Genomic DNA, 18,606 nt, shown 5'->3' with positions numbered 1-18,606 from the left:
CCTGTATCTGATTACTTCTCAAGTAACCCCCACACGGCTGGGTCCTGGGAAGTGCCACGGGTTTATTTCTTCATTATATGTTTACTGAACACGTATTATCCCTAAAGCATTGTTCTAAGGCACAGGGGGTAGACAGAAGAGAAAAATGGATGGTGCTTATGTGGAATGAAGAGAGACTGCTCAATCAATTTAGGGATGAACATCGTTTTTCTTCCATTTGAAAGCGTAGGATGGTCAGAAGGACACAACAGATGCTTAACCCCCGTCCCGCATCCCTCTGGCCCCTTGGGTTTTCTATCACCTCCTGGGCCATATCTTGCTAATAATGCTGAGTTAGTTAGGACAGATGGTGCACCTCTTGCTGGATTAATCACTTCTTTGATTCAGTAGCTCAGATTCAGCAACTTTCAAGGGGAGGTTCTGAGCAATACCCACAAGCAAAATTCACTTAGTATTCCTCTGCTTATAATTCCAAGTCAATCAGTGAGGCAGGTTGACAATTGGATCACATCTAGACAACACTATCTGAATACTTATCTGACTGTCATAGGCCTAGTATTGCCCTCCACTGTGAGCCCTTCTGTTTATGAAGGACCCTTTCAAGTAAGGAACAGGGAGAGAGTGAGCAATTTAGGGAGTCCCCCCCTTATTTCCTATTTCTTTCATTTTCCCCCAGCACAAAAAAGTTCTTAAAATTTGTGGAAACATGAGAAACAATCAGAGTAATCTGATATTTTACTCTACTTAAAATTCTGAATTTTTACTTTCTCTCCGCTTTTCAAAAGGCTACTTTTAAAAAGGAAAAATTTCATGTGTAATCCAAGAGTCCTTTGATGTGATTAAGTGATGTCATGGACTTGTTCCATACTGTGTGAGATTCTCTCCATTGTTCTTTGCCACTTCCTAAAGCCACACTCACATCCCACCTTTATCATTTCTGCAGAATTTTTAGATATTACATCTTATAACTTACACTGGCTTTTTTTGTCTGATTTCATGAATGATTTGATGACTTTAAGACATTTTTTCTCCTTATAGTTAGAAGGCACTGTGGAGGCAGCGCTATTCCAGGAAGCTTTGGTCGGTTTGTTTTTCAAAGGTGTGGTAGTTATTGCTGAACACACTATTGGGAGCTGGTGTTTATTACCTCCTTCTTCATTGCAGGGCAGGCACCTGGACAGTGGCATGCCATATAACCTGAGTGAACCGGTGAGTAATCACTTCTATTGTTGAGAACTCTTAAGTGTTTGCGTTGATGGGAAAGAGGCAATGGTCAGGTTTTATCACAATGAGAGTAATTCCTAAGAAAGATCTCATTTATTTGTCCCTGCTGGAGGAAGGACAATCAAAAACACTTATAAGTCTGAATTACAGAATATTCGAAAATGAAGCCAGGGACAGTGTGTTGAAGTGGAAAGAGCCCAGGGCCAATCCAAGCCCCTGACCTTGATTCTACATACTTGCATGACTTCAGGCAAATTAATATTTCTGAGACATAATTTTATTGTGTGTTATCTAGGAAGGTTGGATTAGATTGTCTCCAATGTTTCTTCTAACAATTACATTTACGGTTTTATTACTTTTCTGCACCTGTGTCTCTTTGTTCAACAAGAGTTAGTGACTCAAAACGTAAGTATGAAGCAGGCACCATGCTAGTAATAGAGACTTAAGACTGAATAAAATAGAGTCTCTGTTCTAAAGGATTCTCACATACTCAAAATCATCACCAGAGGGCATCACGGGAGCCAGAATAGTGGTGTGGGTGAAGGACAAAGAAAATACACAAGAGTAAAAGTACCTCTTTTGCCTGCATGACTTTTAAGCTAAGACTAGAAAGATAAAGAATTTTCTAGAAGGACTAGAGGGGGAAGGGTACACCAGTCAGAACAAGCCCTAACTTGTTCAGGAAAGTAAGACTATTTCAGCCTGCTTGGAAAATGGGGCATGTCTGTGGAGGAAGAGGAGGTAGAAGACAAGACTGCCAAGTTAGGAGGGGCCAGATCATAGAGAACTGAGTATACCAGGTGGGAATTTGGTTTTAATTGCACAGAGTTTTAGGTAGTGATCAGGTTTTGTTTTTTAAAGGGTCATTTCAAATGTGGAAACAAGAGGTCTCTCAGGAGTCTATTGGCAAGTGGTGGTGGACACCGAAGAAAAGCAGGGGCAGTGAGTGAGTGAGTGAGGAACTCGGGTAGATTTCAGTTAATCAAGAGATGAGTCGGCAGGACTTGGTGATGGGGTGAGTGGGCTGGGAGAAAGAAAAGACACCCTGGTTTCTGGCTCAGGCAACTCAGATTTTAACATATTAATGAGAAATACAAGATAAAAAGCAAATTGAAGGTAGACAGTGAGGAATTTGATGTTTGACATGCCAACTCTGCAGTGATTATAGGAACTTCGACAGATGTGTCTAATGAGTAACTGCAAATCTGGGTTTGGTATTCAGGAAGGAGCTTCAGTTGAAGTTTGATGTGGGGATATTGACACCTAGGATGGTGGAAGCTGAGGGGGTACACACAGACTAAAATAAAGGAATGGGAAAAGATATTTCATGCAATGGAAGGGGAAAAGAAAAGCTGGGGTAGCAATACTTCCATCAGACAAAAATGGACTTTAGAATAAGCTATAATAAGAGACAAAGAAGGACACTACACAATGATAAAGAGGTCAATCCAACAAGAGAATACCCTTGTAAACATTTATGCATCCACCAGAGGAGCATCTAAATATATAAATCAAATCTTGATGGACATAAATGGACAGATGGACAGTAGTACAATCATAGTAGGAGATCTTAACACCCCATTGATATCAATGGGTTGATAATCCAGACAGAAAACCAACAAGAAAGTAGTGTCTTTAAATGACACACTACATCAGACAGATTTGATATCTTCAGAGCATTTCACTCAAAGCAGCAGAATATACGTTCTTTTCAAGGGCACATGGAACGTTTTCTAGGAGAGACCACATGTTAGGACACAAAAGAAGTCTCAATAAATTTAAGACTGACATCATACCAAGCATTTCTCTGACCATAAGGGTGTGAAACTAGAAATTGATCACAAGAAAAATATTGAAAGCCAGACAAACACATGGGGCTCAATAACGTGTTACTAAATAATGAATGGGTTAACACTGAGATCAAGGAAGAAATCAAAAGATACCTTGAAACAAATGAAAAGGAGAACACTGCAACCAAAAATCTGTGGGACAATGAGAACACAGTCCTAAGAGGGAGATTCATAGCATTCCAGGCCTACCTCCAGAAACAAGAAAAATATCAAGTAAACAATCTAACTTTATACTTAAAGCAACGAGAATAACAACAAACAAAGCCCAAAGTGAGTAGAAGAAAGGAAGTAATAAAAATCAGAGCAGAAATAAACAAAATAGAATCTATATAATACAAAAGATCAATGAAACTAAGAGCTGGTTCTTTGAAAATATAAATAAGATTGATAAACCTTTAACCAGACTCATCAGGAAAAGAGAAAGAGAGAGAGAGAGAGAGAGAGAGAGAGAGAGAGAGAGAGAGAGAGAGAGAGAGAGAGAGGGAGAGAGGGAGAGAGAGAAACCAAATAAATAAAATCAGAAATAAAAAAGAAGTAACAACAGACACCAAAGGAATACACAGGATTATAAGAAAACATTACCAACAGCTATATGCCAACAAATTGGACAACCTGGAATAAATAGATAAAGTCTGAGACACATACACTCTCCCATTACTGAGGTAGTGGATGAGCTCACCTGTGGAGAACTTGAAGAATGAGAAGAAACAAAGTTGAGGATGGGCTATAAACTCAAAAGTTGTGGAAAGAGGAAATAAGAGATGCTAAAGGAGAAGGAACCGAGAGGAAGGAGAGGGGGATCCAGGCACCACTGTGGTGGTGGAAGGAATGTCTACATGATCACAGGCTCAGGCAGATCAAGTAAAGCAAGGAGAAATGGGCCGGATCTGTCCATAGGAGGCCAGGGCAACTTTGGGAGAGGGCTTTTCAGGGCAGCTGTAGGATGAAAGCTGGCCAGTGGGCAGCAGACTTCTCAAATTGTCCCTCTATTTAAGTTTTGACAGGTTGCTTTTTGCTTGAGTCCCAATTTTGAGTTTTGCTTGTCATGTCACCCCATGGGTCCCACGATATGTTCAATGCCATGCTGCCTAGACTTTACCTGCTGCCAGCCACCCACAGACAGTGTGCTACCTGCAGTTTGGGTGCTCTCTGGGTTCTTGATCTGCCCTCCCCAGGCTGAATCCACTCAGCAGCACCCTTGCCGCCTTTCTGTGAACCACACCGCCCTGCGGTCTGGAGATAGGGCAGCTCTGCTAATAACCCCAAAGGTCCTGATTCCTTTGAGGCCACAGATTCCTCAGTAGGTTTCTATTTTTAAAACACCTTTGGTTACTATGTTGCATTTTCAGGTGACAAAAGGGTCACTCTTGTCAGTCACCATTGTCTCTTACTGTCTCTTGCAGTGCATCCAAGGATGTCATTTTTGGAACTCTGTAGATCAGGAAAACTGTACTTTGAAGTGTGTAAGTATTAACTGCGTTTCTGTTTGGATACTAATGTTCCCCTTAGGAAACAGTCGTCTAAGAGGATTCCCATTTGAATTTCCATAGCCTAAGTAATACCCAGTAGTGGGGAAAAATGGAGATCAACATCACTAATACAGCTGGAGACCAAGCAAGATTCACACAAAACATGGAACCCTGAGGATGCCCAATTGCTGCCACCTAGAAAGGCCTTTCAGTAGGATGTTAGGTATTTGTTAAATGTCCTAGTCCTGCATTTCAGATTTTAATTTACACTGAACTGGGGATCTTGTTAAAGGGCAGGTTCTGATTTAGCGGATCATGGGTGGGACAGATTCTGCACTGATAACATGCTCCCACGTGATGCAGCACGGGTGGGCTCCAGACCCTTCTCTGGGTACCAGGACCTTCGGTCATGGTCAGAGCTTCTCTGTAGGCAACATGGTAGCAATTTAATCCAGATGTCACAAGCACCTAGGTTTATTTCTCTTTATGTAGGAAATACATCCCTGATACTTTATTTTTCATTTGTTTCCATTTTGCCACTTAGTGTATGACTTAGTTAAAGTATTTAATTCCTTGGTACTTTACTTTTCTCATTATTAAATTAGGATAATGATTGAATCTCTCTCCCAAGGACCGTACCTGATACACTGTCATTACTCAATCCCAGGGATAAAATTTGTGTAATTTAAAAGTGTTATATTGCTAACTGCTCAGATCAGAGATTAAATCATTTAATCATTTTATCATTTTCTATTAATTACTCAAATTTGTAGGACTGAGATTTAAATAGGGACATTAGCTTCTCCTATCGTCCTCATAGCTATCTGGTACAGTGTGTCCTCCCAGACCTCTGTCCCAGGAGTCACTCACACACGCTCTCCATCTGTGACACTGTGCTTAGAACAGAGGTTACCAAAAGGTGGGGCAGATGCTAGTTGGACCTTGGAACTACCATACACTCTAAAAATGCTTCTACTTTTCCTTGGCAGTGCTTTTTACAAATTGCAATTTAAGTCATTATTCGTCTAGTTATGTTTTGTCCCGACATGTAAGCCCGTCGGGGCAGGTCGCTCTCTGTCCTGTTCATGCTGCGTCTCCTGCACTGAACTCAGTGAGGGGCTGATAGCCCAGTGCTCTGACAGCACTGATGAGTGAATGAATGAAGGGGAAGTAGGTACCATTTGCTGCCAGAAACCATCCAGGAAGCAGAGTGGCCGTCAGCATGGCCCATTTGGGCAGAGGAACCTGCTGGTCTTTCTCAGCTGGAGCTATTGGGGGTTCTCATTTCAGGCTCTGTCTTCCCAGGGCATCTGCCAATATCCCTTCATTTTCTAACCTGGTCCATCACAGATTACCTCTGACTTGGCTGGGACTTTCTAGCAGACATCACCCTCACCATTTTATCAGTGGAGCAAACAACCCAATTTTTACAGCTCTTTCTTCAGTGGCTTGTCTGAACAGAAGGCCCAGCTCTGGACTTCCTTACTTTTTTATTGGTTGCTTGCTGATGATGGAATAATAAATTAATTTGGAAGAAATGTATCATTAAGTGTCACTAAAATTATTACAGCTTTAAAGATTTTAAGTAGTTTTCTTCTTTTTATTTTCTGTGTAGAATGATACCTACGCCACAGCTGATGAGGTAAGTTGGCAGTCCTTCTAAAAAGATGTCATCAAACTTGGTGTCTATCTCTTGTGAAAAAGCTGGCGAAATATAAATGAAGAAACCTGCATCATCCTCAGAGCACAGGGACACTCTTTTTGAGAGTGTTATGACTCTGAGTGTAAAGATAACTGTGTAGTTCCATTTCGGACACAAATATTTTCTGTGTTTTATATATCTATCTGCATTTGTATAATGTATGTATGGAAACATAGGGATGTGTGTACACACATCCGTCTAATCTGGTTCAAAAGGTTCTAACCCCCGAAGCCTGGGCAGGAGAGGGGGCAGGGAGGAGGCAGGAGCAGATGCAAGGACGTCCTTATCTCTGCTGATTTTATTTTCTTCCCCATAAAGCATATGCTTCATCATTAAATACAGTGCATTAAAAAAGAACACTTTAGTTGCAGTTTTTTTCCTTATTCAACAAACTCCTTTGACAACATTTTGAAACACAGCTTTTTTTCCCCTCTTGCTATGCTAATGAGCGGCTTTGTGCTGACTCTGGCTACTGAGGTCCCCTCCCCCAGTCCAGCTCCCTTCACTGCACTTAATTTTTTTCTGCTCCTTAAGAAAGACTTGAGGACTTTGGCCTTTTCTTACTCACTCTTCTTGAAATGAACTTAACCTGTTCCTCAGAATTTATTTTAGATTATTTGGCAATAGGTATTTATGACCACATTATTTCTCAGTTTAAAATTTATGTTGTATTCTCTTTACATGTCCCTAAAACCAGAGAACACAACTCACTTATTTCACCTGAGGAAGGCATACAAATGATCATCCATTAGTAAAATGGAAAAATTCCCTCTTACTAGACAATAAAAATAAAAACAAAACATTTAAATTAGAATATTTTCTCAGTAGCCTGTAACTCCTGTGCACCTGAGTGATTTTTCTTTGGAAGAGGGTAGTGGTGGGCCTGGCTAAGAAGAGATAAAAGAGAGGGGGAAAGTTGCCCCATATTTAAGTAGACAAAGATTTGTTCTGATTAAGATTTTTTAAAAAAACTGCCTGAGAACATCTTGATATGATAAAAGCAGAGTTAGACAAAACCAACCAACCAAACAAACAAAACACACACACACACACACACACACACACACACACAAACAAAACAAAAACAGTGACAATGCATAAAAGAGTCCAAGGAGGATGGTAGGTAGACAGCCAGAGAGAGTTAAAGCCTGTCAAGCGCTGATGCAGCCCGCAATTGGATTGCTAACGTGGTAGTTCCCTCTTACTCATCGTGCTGCCCAGTTGTCTGTGCTTACATTATGCAACTCTTTTCTTTTAGTGTTAAAACTTGTGTAATTATTCTATTCTTTTCTACTTGGCTACTTTATACTTTAAAATGTTATACTTTAAATAATGTAGAACTAAAGAGTAATACATGCTCTGTGGCAGCGATTTTCAAACTTTTTTAAATTTCATGTCGCACATAAATTAGTTGCTAAAATTCTGTGGCACACCAGAAAATATATTTAGTTTTTGCTGATTTGACAAAAAATATGTATAATTTTGATTCATTCACCTCGGATGACTATTCCATGTCGTGCTGGCCATTTTTAAATTTGACAATCGCAGGGAAAAGAGGTCAGTGCCCCTGACAAGTAGGTAGTTCATGTTTTAAAAATTCTTGCAGTGCACTGGTTGAACATCTCTGCTCCATAGTGATAGAGATAGAGATATATTTTAAATAACCTTCAGGAATCAAACACTCTAACCATCCATGTTTTAACCTAGGAAGCTTGGCGTTTTTGCACATGTTCCTTGGATGAAATAGTCTTGGAAGCGACAGGTTAGCAAAATATAACTTGGAAAATGATATTAGCAAATGAGGTGGCTTATCCTTCATAACTTAAAACACAGATTGTTTCGGTCCTAAAAATCCTTATATGGCTTCTCAGTTTGAGAAAAATTACAAACTACCGACCTTTGCTAGCTCCCCTCCCTCATCTTGCCCCTCTCCCTTGCTCTCTGTGCTTTGCCACGCTGGCCTTGCCCTCTTCTTGCAGTGTGTGGACCCTGCCCCAAGGCTCTTGTCCTTGCCCAGAGCTTTGCACACCCAGCTCCTTCGGATAGCACCGTCTTGCCTTGAGGGCCACCACCGCACGGTTCTTCCTGAGTTCCCTAACTACCTAAGTCTCCTTCCTGCCTAGTCAGGCCTCATGCCTTTGTCTTTTTTTACTTTCTTCATAACAGTTTCATAATCTGAATGTGCTTTATTTTTACACTTGTTACTCTGCTATTATCTACTGTCTTCTAAGAGAATGTAAATTCCATGAAGGCAGGGAACTTACCCATCTTGCTCATTGCCATATCCTTAGAGCCTAAAACAGTGCTGGGCACAGGAAATGTATCAATATATATATTTTTAAATAAATGAGTGTTTTTTATGGAAATGAAGCCACAATTCATATGAAAAGGATGCAGGTGGAGCATCCCAGGTGGGTTGTGAGTGTGTCCTCCTTCTGTTACAGGGTACGAAAAGTCACTGGTGACACGTCAGTCTGGGTAGACATAGGAGTGGAGCCAGAGGGATGATAATAAAGATTGCCTTAGTGATAGAAAGTACGGGTGGTGCAGAGACAGCAGGCTGGTGGAGCCCCAGGGAAGTGTGAACTTGGCTTCTGCATTGTCAATGACAGCTTAATGGCCTGGAGTATACATAGGTTTTTAGCTCAGATTCTGAACTAAATTTGTTCTTAAGTTTTATAACCTTCAGATTCTCTCTGGAGAGAGAGAGAGAGAAAGAGTGAGAGAGAGAGGGATGGAGGGAGAGAGAGAGATGTGAATGTTGCTAAAGGAGTCAATCTTAAAGAAAAGGTAATTATGTGCAGGATGGAAGTATTAGCTAATGCTACAGTGGTCATCATATGATAGTACAAAAGTGTATGAAATCAACATGGCATACACCTTAAATTTACATAGTGTTATATGTCAAATGTATTTTACTAAAGTTGGAGAAATACAAATTTCATGAAAAGTAAACAAAGCTAAACATTTGCGTGCCTAGAGAAATTAGAATTTTGTTATGTATTTTCCCCTGAAAAAAAAATGCAGGAAAAAAATACACCCACTCTTTCTACAATAGTCAGTACTAGCTGTATTTCCAAATAAACATTATTGCATCTCCTTTCTTCTTCCTTGGTTTTCTTTCTTGGAAAAAAATCTCATGTTACATGATAAGTTTGCTGCCACTTAGTATATTTATTCTCTGTAGTTAATAAACATGTTGAAGGTGTTTACTGAAAAAAGATGTGAAAGCATATTAAACCCTTAAATTGAATAATCTGGAGCCCAAACTGAGGTATTTAAATTAATCTTTAACTAAGCAAACCTGCCTTATCAGGCCCCACTTCCTCTGAGCACACAGATCAAACATTGGACAGCTAGTATTTGCAAATCAGAGCCCTGGGACGTGCACTCAGGGCTGGGGTGTTAGGGCAAATGCGTTGTGCCATGGTTTCCACTATCATCATGAGAAACAGCAGCGTGCTGTCCCAGGTATTATACACTGAATGAGAACAGGAAGATTGATCATCATTATGTTGTAGTTTTACACTGTGTGTCTTTTCTCCAAGTTTTTTTTCTTAGTTAATATTAATGCATCTGTGTCTCAGTCATCAAAATGTTTAGTCTGCTTTTAGTTAATGAGGTAAAATGTTAATTACTATTACATTTTTGTAGACCTTAACATTTAATGTTGGCATTAAACCTCCATTAAAATCTTTACTTACTATAGAGATTGTAGTCAGTGTTTTCATTTTTAAAAGAAAACACAGACATATGAAATAAATAAGGATAATTTTAAGCTAGACTTCTCAATTGTTAGCTCACCAAACCTTTGACTGAGATGGCCAACAATTTGCATTATTGAGCTCAATGTTTTTTCAAACGATGGGGTGTGACCCATTAGAGAGTCATGAAATCAATTTAGTGAATAGAATTTCAATAAGCAAATGAAGTAGAATAAGATATAATAAGATGAATAGAATAGAACAGAACAAAGCTATCATTTAGAATGGAAGGGCAGTTAAAGTGCTTCCCAGATAAGGTAAAGTTAAAGGAGTTCATTATTGCCAAGTCCTTATTATATGAAATATTAAAGGGACTTATCTAAGAAAAAGAAGATCAAAACTATGAACAGTAAAAATGACAACAAACTCACAGCTGTCAACAACTGAACCTAAAACAAAAACAAATTAAGCAAACAACTAGAACAGGAACAGAATCACAGAAATGGAGACCTGGAGAGTTATCAGTGGAAAGGGGACAGGAAGAGAATGGGGGAAAGGTATAGGAATTAAGAAGCATAAATGGTAGGCACAAAATAGACAAGGGGAGGTTAAAACTAGTATAAGAAATGGAGAAGCCAAGGAACTTACATGTACAACCCATGAACATGAAGTAAGATAAGGGGGAGAATGCTGGAGGGAGATACAGGGGAGGAAAAATGGGACAACTGGAATAACATAAACAATACAATATACTTAAAAGAAAGAATAGAACAAAGATTGCATCCCAGTTACAGGATGTCATTTGGGGATGAAGCTGTTCTAAAATGAGATTGCAGTGATTATTGCAAAATTCTGTAAATATACTAAAAACCATTGAACAGTGCACTTTAAATGGGTGAATTTTATGATATATGAAATATATCTCAATAAAATGGTTGAAAGGGGAGAAAGTAGATACTGTTTTAAGAATGTACTTTGCCACAACATGTATGTGTGTACTAAGTAGATTCATTACATGTATTTTGGAATCTGGGACATGATCAAGAAAGTTTAAAGGTGTTGTTCTAATCCCATTGGCAAGTGGCAACTTTAAGTATTGCAGTTGCAATAGTTGAGGTACAGGTATACTTATATATTAAGCATTCAGCTTTCAAAATTTAGTTGAAGCTTATCAGCTAAAGCTGTACAATGCTGCACTGACTGGCATGCTACCTGTCTCCCACAGAGAGAATCATGTGAGGTTGGCTGCAGCAGTTCTGAAGGTGCATATGAAGAGGAAGTCTTGGGTATGTAGGCACAGACAGCCACTACCAAAAATAATCTGTACCGCTCCAGGAACCCATGCTTCTGTAAGGATAATGAGCCCCCTCTTAAATCACCTGGACTTCTAGATCTCAGCATGATCTATCTATCTATAGTTCAATAATTTCAAGTGTGGGAGCCAGTTTGATAAGGACTCAGTGAGACTTTTCTTTCAGAACAAAATAGGGCAAACATAGCTAGCACAAGAGGCAAGTTTAGAACTTGAGATTTTGCCCTCAGTTCAGTAGATGGAATCACTCCTATCACTGAGAAACAGATGTGAAGCAGTCAGGAAATGCCAGTTTTAATGAACTGAGAGAAAAGAATTTTTTTTTAAGATTTTATTTATTTATTTATTTTTAGAGAGGGGGAGGGAGGAAGAAAGAGGGAGAGAAACATCAATGTGTGGTTGCCATTCGAGCGTCCCCTACAGGGGACCTGGCCCCATAACCCAGCCATGTGCCCTGACTGGGAATTGAACTGGCGACCCTTTACAGGCCAGCATTCAATTAGCCACACCAGTCAGGGCAAGAGTATAGGAATTTTTAAATTTAATGTTCATTTAATAATTCAGCTAGCAGTTATTCAATAAAGTGCCTGCCATAGGTATGTCTTCCTACAAGGCTCTGGGGAATTTGCAGAATGTATAAAACCTATGTTTCTCAGTGTTAGATCTTAGTAAGGAAGGGACTTTGGTTGTCTCTGTACAACCAGCTCCCTCTGATTTCAGAGCAGGTTGGATGTGTCTAAGGTGACTTTGCCCTAGGGTGTTAGTTCTCTAGTGGTTTCCGAAGGACCTTGCTTTGATAAGCCTTAGCCTAGGAGTCCACAGCTATCTTTTCCAGAATTCCCCAGGGCCTCCTCCCACTGAGAAATAGTCCCCTCCAGACTGGGAGGGGACTGGCTTTTCCTTAAGCTGTTTCAGTGGGCTTACTCATTGCTCTCAGTGGCTGTTGGCAACTGGAAAAAAGATCTTGCCTTGTGGTCCAGATTTGCTTCTGACCTTTAGTATGGAAAGGTAGTGATATCACATATTTTTCCTTTTGTGTATTTAGGAGTTAGTTGTGGATAAAATTTATATTCTATGATTTCCACACTGTGAACCAAAGTGCCCCAGGGCATCACATCTACTTTCCAGTGAGGCACAGGGAATTGTAAATATTGAGGGAAATGCAGGGATAGTCAACATTTGTTGGACACTGCTGGAACTACTAGCTGGAGGTAGTTAGCGGTCTAAACAATGGATTGTACTACACTCCTTTCCATGATATCATTCATATCTTTGTGGTGCCAGGCTTACTTTGGTTATTGCTGTGATAAAAAAAAATGAGTGCCATAAGAAATTCAACATGGAACAGGAAATGAGGATGTGGTACCCAATCTGATTACAATATTGGAGACATTGTGCAGTGCCCAATAAGCACACAGACCCCATTAGTTCGCAGTTGTTTTTATTAAAGGATGAAATGAATATATTGTTTTGTCTTTAAGTTTATGTGTGTCATTTTTTCAAACATCTACTAAGTTGATAGAGCATGCATACTTAAATTATACTAATAAATGGAATTGTTAGGTAATTCTTTTGATCCAGAGACTCCTGAAAAAATTAGTGAGAAACTAAAGATTTCAGAACTGAGGAAGTTTTGGAAACTTTGATTTATAGCCTTTTCTTATATTCTGAAATTATACTACCAACCTAATTATACAGTTCAGCTAGAATACAAGTGTAATTGGTGCTCTATTTTAAGTTTCTCACTAGCTTTGAATGGGTGTCTACATACCACTGACAAATGAGATGCACCCCATGTAAATAAAGGCATTCATGCTTGCAGACCGTATCTTCAGTTTGTTATAACAAATCCTTCTGCCCATGCACCTAGGGCCTTTTTGCCTCTCACGCATGATCCAGTTGCCTCTGGGTCTGCTATATCATCTATCTGAGGTACCCTCCATGTGCCTTTTCTACAGGGCAGGAATGATAATAGCTAATAATATATTGAAATACAAATAGCTATTATTTATTAGGCATTTATGAGTCAGGTGTTGTTCTAAGTTACAGGTATTAGCTCTTTTTGTCCTCAGAGATATAAATATTGTCATCATTTTCATTTTATAGGTTAGAAAAATGAGGCACAAGTATAAATACTTGCTTGGAGTTACTTGGGGCTGTATAGCTGCAAAGGGATGTGATTTCAGTTGTAACCCGGCTCTCTCAACCCAAAGCCTTTTCTTACTCACTCTGTTATGTACTGAATTGAAAGTAGTATATAGCTCAGCTTAGCTTCTCTTTCTCATTTGGTTCACTTTTGTCTTGATATTTTAGAATAAACCTACTTTACCTGTGTTTTTCTATAGCTATCACCATGGTTTGAAACATGTCCTTTTATTAGCTATGAAATATATATTTACTAATACTTACAAAATTCTAGTGCCTTCTGCATAGCTCTAATTATATATTTTCTGATGCTTCATCACTCCTGTTCCTTACTCTGTTTAAAACTCATCTATGGACACATATTAATGGCAGACAGATAGACCAATGGGCTAGAATAGAAAGTCTGGAAATAAAATCTTACATATATGGTCAAATAACTTTGGCAGGGCTGCCAAGACCATCCCATGGGGGAAAGACAGTGTTTTCAACAAATGATACTGGGAAAACTAGATTTCCACATGCAAAGGAATGGAGTTGGACTCTTATATAACATCATATAAAAAAACTAACTAAAAATGGATTTATGGACTAAATGTGAGGCCTAAAACTATAAAACTCTTAGAAGAACACATAGGGCAAAAGCTTCAAGACAGTGGACTTGGCAATGATTCCTTAGATATAACACCAAAGGCATGGCAACAAAAGAAAAAGATAAACAAACTGGACTTCTTGAAAATTTAAATTTTTATGCCTAGAAAGGTACTATCAACGTAGTAAAAATAAAAAAAAACAACCAACAGAACTGGAGAAAATATTTTCAAATAATGTATGTGACAAGTGATTCATATTCGATATAGAAAGAGAACTAAAACTCAACAACAAAAACCCCAAGCAATCCAATTTGAAAATGGGCAAAGAACTTAAATAGACATTTCTCTGAAGAAGATATAATAAAAGCCAATAAGCACATGAAAAGATGCTCAACATCCCTAATCATTAGGGAAATGCAAATCAAAACAGCAGCGAAATACCACTTCACACCCATTAGGATGGCTACTCTTAAAATAAGAAAAAAAAAAAAAAACAAGAAAGGTAAAAGTGTTCAAGAGGTGTGGGGAAATTGGAATACTGCCCCCTGCTGGGGCAATGCCCCTGCATGGTGAATGAAATCTTGTTTCTCTCCAGAACATGTGGACCTCCCCACTGCACCCTTTGCTTCTTCCATTGGAAACCAAAGTGTGACATTACGATGGAAATCTGCCAACGTTTCTGGAATAAAATACATCATTCAGTGGAAATACGCACGACTGCTGGGGAGCTGGACTTACACCGAGGTATGAAAAGCTGCCTGTGTACTTAAACACCGTCTTCTCTCCCCAGGTTAGTTAGAGAGCCATATTACCACACATAATTATAGGTGTAAAGTCATACTGGAGAAGATTCAAGCATAAAATGAGTGGTTTGGTTTAGATGAATTTTAATCTCTGCTACTCTGTCATGTGTTAGTACTATACCCTTTAGTTCTGAGGAAAGTATGCTATCGGACATACATATTATTCCTGCAGCACAGCATCATATAATCAACTACTCATCTCATTGGTCATTACCTGCCCATCCCATTTTAAAGGATTCTAACTAGGAAGGAGGACAGGAAGGTCACCAGCACTGTCCCTTTTAGGAAAGCATGAGCCAGCTCAGAGAAAAATATTCCCAAGGCACCAACTATACTGACATAAAAAAATTAAAGTGAAACCTTGTGGTTGATGCCAAATCATTGAATCCATAATTTCACAGTTTATAAGAAGGAAAGGGTTTCTATGTGAATGAGGCAGACTGACATCTAGACAGCTCATCTTTAAGCCCCAGACCTTCATTTCTTCTGGTCTGCGGGCGCCGAGCCACCCCATATCCAAAGGCCACCCACCTTCTCCAAGTTAATCTGTGCCCTGCAGTCCCAGAGGGTGAGGGTGAAGCTGCAAGTGCTGACGATTGCTCTCTGGTTGATCTAGGCGGTGTCCCAGCTGTCGTATGTGGTGCGGCCCCTCCATCCCTTCACTGAATACATTTTTCGAGTGGCTTGGATCTTCACTGCCCAGCTGCAGCTGTACTCATCCCCGAGTCCCAGTTACAGGACTCATCCTTACGGAGGTATGCATGCACATGTTGCTCACGAAATAGGAGATTACTCTAAAGCTTTGGTTTAATTCGTTTTTTATTTTAAACAATGAAAAAATCTATTCCTTCATTAATTAAACCATTTAACAATTGAGTTCCTATGTGCCCAGCAGTGTTCTAGGTGCTCACCAGACCTCTGTGATCAAAGAAAAAAAAAAGCCCTGCTCTTGTGGAGCTCACATTTTCGGGGAAGAGAAGTTAAGCAGTACACATAATAAACAAGGAAAGTGTATTGTAAGTGGAGAGGTGCTGTGCACTATGGGAAGAGGAAGGTTTCGAGCAAGGTCTGTCCCTCAGAAGATTGGAAATGGGGGGTTGAGGGGAAGGTGAGTCAAGCTGTTGTATAAATAAGATGGTCAGTATAAGGCTCAGGAAGCAGTTAGGAGTTTGGGGAGGTTTTAAAGCAGAAGAGCAGTTGCTTCACATGCTCCCTGAAAAGATAATTTTAGCAACTATGCACGGAATGGATTGAAGGAATAAGAGAGATTGGAAAATATAGAGGTAGAGAGACAAACTGGGACTGGGAGGTTATAATAATACCTTTTAAAATACACTTATAATACATTTTATCAGAGATTGCTGGAAAACATAGTACATATATTGGAGCATTTCCTGATTTCTTTTTTTGAAGATGTAACTTTCACATCAGGAAAGGTGTCAAGCCTAGAGCCTTTCAGGGAGGTGAATGCCTGGGCCAGACACCCAGAGTGAGTTGTCTGGTGCCCTCAGCCTCAGAGTCAGCTGAGGGCACCTGTGAGGACTTACTCCAGGCCAGATGTGAGATGTCCTTACCCCTCAGTTCTGGACACTCAGCTGAGTATAGAGACCCTGAGGTTGAACTAGGCCTTGGACCTAGGTAAGCACACCTGGACAGCTAAAGAAATTGATTGAAGCATTTTCCTCTTCTCCAGTTAGCATCCTCTTCTTGCTTATTAGATCTTAGGGTATGTGTGGCCACCCCTCCTGACCATTCCCTGACCATGCCCCCAGTCTGACACTGAACTAGGACCATGTATGCAATGTTCCACATTGGAGCAGATGTAAGAATCCTTTGTTCAGAGAAATGTCTCATGTACTTTAACTGTGCTGGATTATTTTCCAGTGCTGGAGAGACACCATGACCCAGAGCCCATGGCTAGTCAAATCAAAATAATGAAAGCAAGCTCTGCTCTCCATTTCTGGGCCTTTCTCCTGAATGTGCAAGCCCATGTAGCCTCCAGGTGCTGCAGACCCTGAACTGGGTGTCCTCTCTGTGGACAGCATCTCATGCTGCACGTCTCTCCCACTTTTCTAGCCACATCAAAACTTACAAAGCTCTCTGTTTTGTGTTCCATTGTGTCACGGCCCTATTCTCTTTTAGCTATGGGAAATACATGATTTTAGATGGCACAACTGCCTTTCAATTTTGGTTCTTATGTAGATAATTTCTTAACCAAGAAGAGTGGTTTAAGGCAAGGAGTACCTTGCCCAACCTGACCAGCCATTCAGGGAGGGTTTTTGTCGGGGAGATTTAGACAATAATCACACCATGTAGGTGGCATCTAACTTGCTTGAAGTGGAGATTATATCTGGGCATTAACCACAATGAGTTAGGCTTTTTGACGTAATTCAGTGGTCCATGATTCCTATTGCCTTCTTCCCCATGGTGACTGAGTGCATGGAACAGCGGAGGCATGCAATGATGTTTCTTTGTCAAAGATCAGTCTGAGAGTGGGGAGGAATTGTATTGGAGAAGGGCTGAGTAATCAGTTAAAGTCCTTTTAAAAAACAGCATGAAGGCTGAACGATCTCATTTCTCACAACTCTAATGAATCAGGGGTGATGTAGAGCATTTACCAAAAGTGTTCAGAGGGAGGGAAGTCTACTAAAGAGCAAAGTGACATCAACATAGGTCTTTCTGTGGAAAGAGGAAATAAAGGAGTGTGGTTTCAAGGGGTGGAAGGTATGAAAAGTAGGTGGAGACATGAATGGAAGACAGACTTAGATCATTTGTTTTCTGTTCTCTGCCACTTAGGCAGCTTCTGAAGTCCATGAATGGGTGCCTAATTAATTAATGCGTGCTCCTTTAATTCTTTGCAAGGGAAGGAGTGTAGCTAAAGTACAGTCAACCCAGATTCTGAGAGACCTTGGGAGCTGGCTCATCAGAGATGATGCCAGCAAAAGTGAAGCAGGCTTCACTTTTTTGTTCTGATCCAGGCTTATCTGAACCTATATCTTTAGCTGGAACTAGTCAGGCCACAGCACTATAGTGAGTGAAAAGGCCCCGGGCCTTAATTCTTTCAACTCACGTTAATCATTGACTCCAGTTTTGTTACAGATCCTGTTCTCCTTCCCAACTTGGCCCCACCCCGCACACAGTTGTTTAAACCCGCTGGAGAATTTTGACAACATTTTTCCTGGAATATTTATCCTATTTGTACACTTTCACACCACATGTAATTAATTCTATTTCATAAATTAGAAGTGAGGAAAATGACATTTGAAAGAGTCCCGTAAGAAAGTAACTAATGGGTAAGATTTAGGAATCAGGAGTTGCAGCTCACAGATATCTTATCACCTTCTCTCTATCCTTTATTTTGAATGTCAATAAAACAATTTCACTTGTGTTAACCTTTCAAAAAAACTTGGCATTGTTTTCTACCCTATTTAAAAACATAAGTGCTGCACAGTGTTCTGCTCACTTTGTCACCATTATCTCTTCCAGTTCCTGAAACCACCCCTCTCATTACAAATATTGAGAGCTCAAGTCCCGACACTGTGGAAGTCAGCTGGGCTCCACCCCAGTTCCCGGGCGGACCTATTTTGGGTTATAACTTAAGGCTGATCAGCAAAAATCAAAAATTAGACTCAGGAACACAGAGAACCAGTTTCCAGTTTTATTCTACTCTACCAAATACCACCTACAGGTAAGAATTAAGTGGTGCAAGGAAAATGTAACCAGCATGGCTACAGGCATGATCATTATTTAAGCAATATGGCTAAAAGGTAGTTTAAATGTATTTTGAGAAACCCTATTGATTCTGTA

The 18,606-nt window shown here is 39.9% G+C and overlaps 1 protein-coding gene across 5 annotated transcripts in view; it reads left to right on the top strand.

The window, feature by feature from the left end:
• Window positions 1-18,606, top strand: part of ROS1 (ROS proto-oncogene 1, receptor tyrosine kinase) — a 132,142-nt gene that overhangs the window by 36,782 nt on the left and 76,754 nt on the right. For all 5 annotated transcript variants that reach the window (XM_045843075.1, XM_045843073.1, XM_045843074.1 and 2 more), the window contains 7 exons: window positions 1,165-1,209; window positions 4,478-4,537; window positions 6,159-6,185; window positions 11,175-11,235; window positions 14,592-14,740; window positions 15,416-15,554; window positions 18,286-18,487. In XM_045843075.1, the coding sequence (XP_045699031.1) occupies window positions 1,186-1,209; window positions 4,478-4,537; window positions 6,159-6,185; window positions 11,175-11,235; window positions 14,592-14,740; window positions 15,416-15,554; window positions 18,286-18,487 (662 nt within the window). In that variant the 5' untranslated portion in view covers window positions 1,165-1,185. The remainder of the gene's footprint in view (window positions 1-1,164; window positions 1,210-4,477; window positions 4,538-6,158; window positions 6,186-11,174; window positions 11,236-14,591; window positions 14,741-15,415; window positions 15,555-18,285; window positions 18,488-18,606) is intronic.

The sequence above is a fragment of the Phyllostomus hastatus genome, unplaced genomic scaffold (genome assembly GCF_019186645.2).
Source record: "Phyllostomus hastatus isolate PE091 unplaced genomic scaffold, TTU_PhHast_1.1 phas_contig_40, whole genome shotgun sequence".
Classification (NCBI taxonomy): domain Eukaryota; kingdom Metazoa; phylum Chordata; class Mammalia; order Chiroptera; family Phyllostomidae; genus Phyllostomus; species Phyllostomus hastatus.
This window is presented reverse-complemented; position numbering and strand designations above follow the sequence as displayed.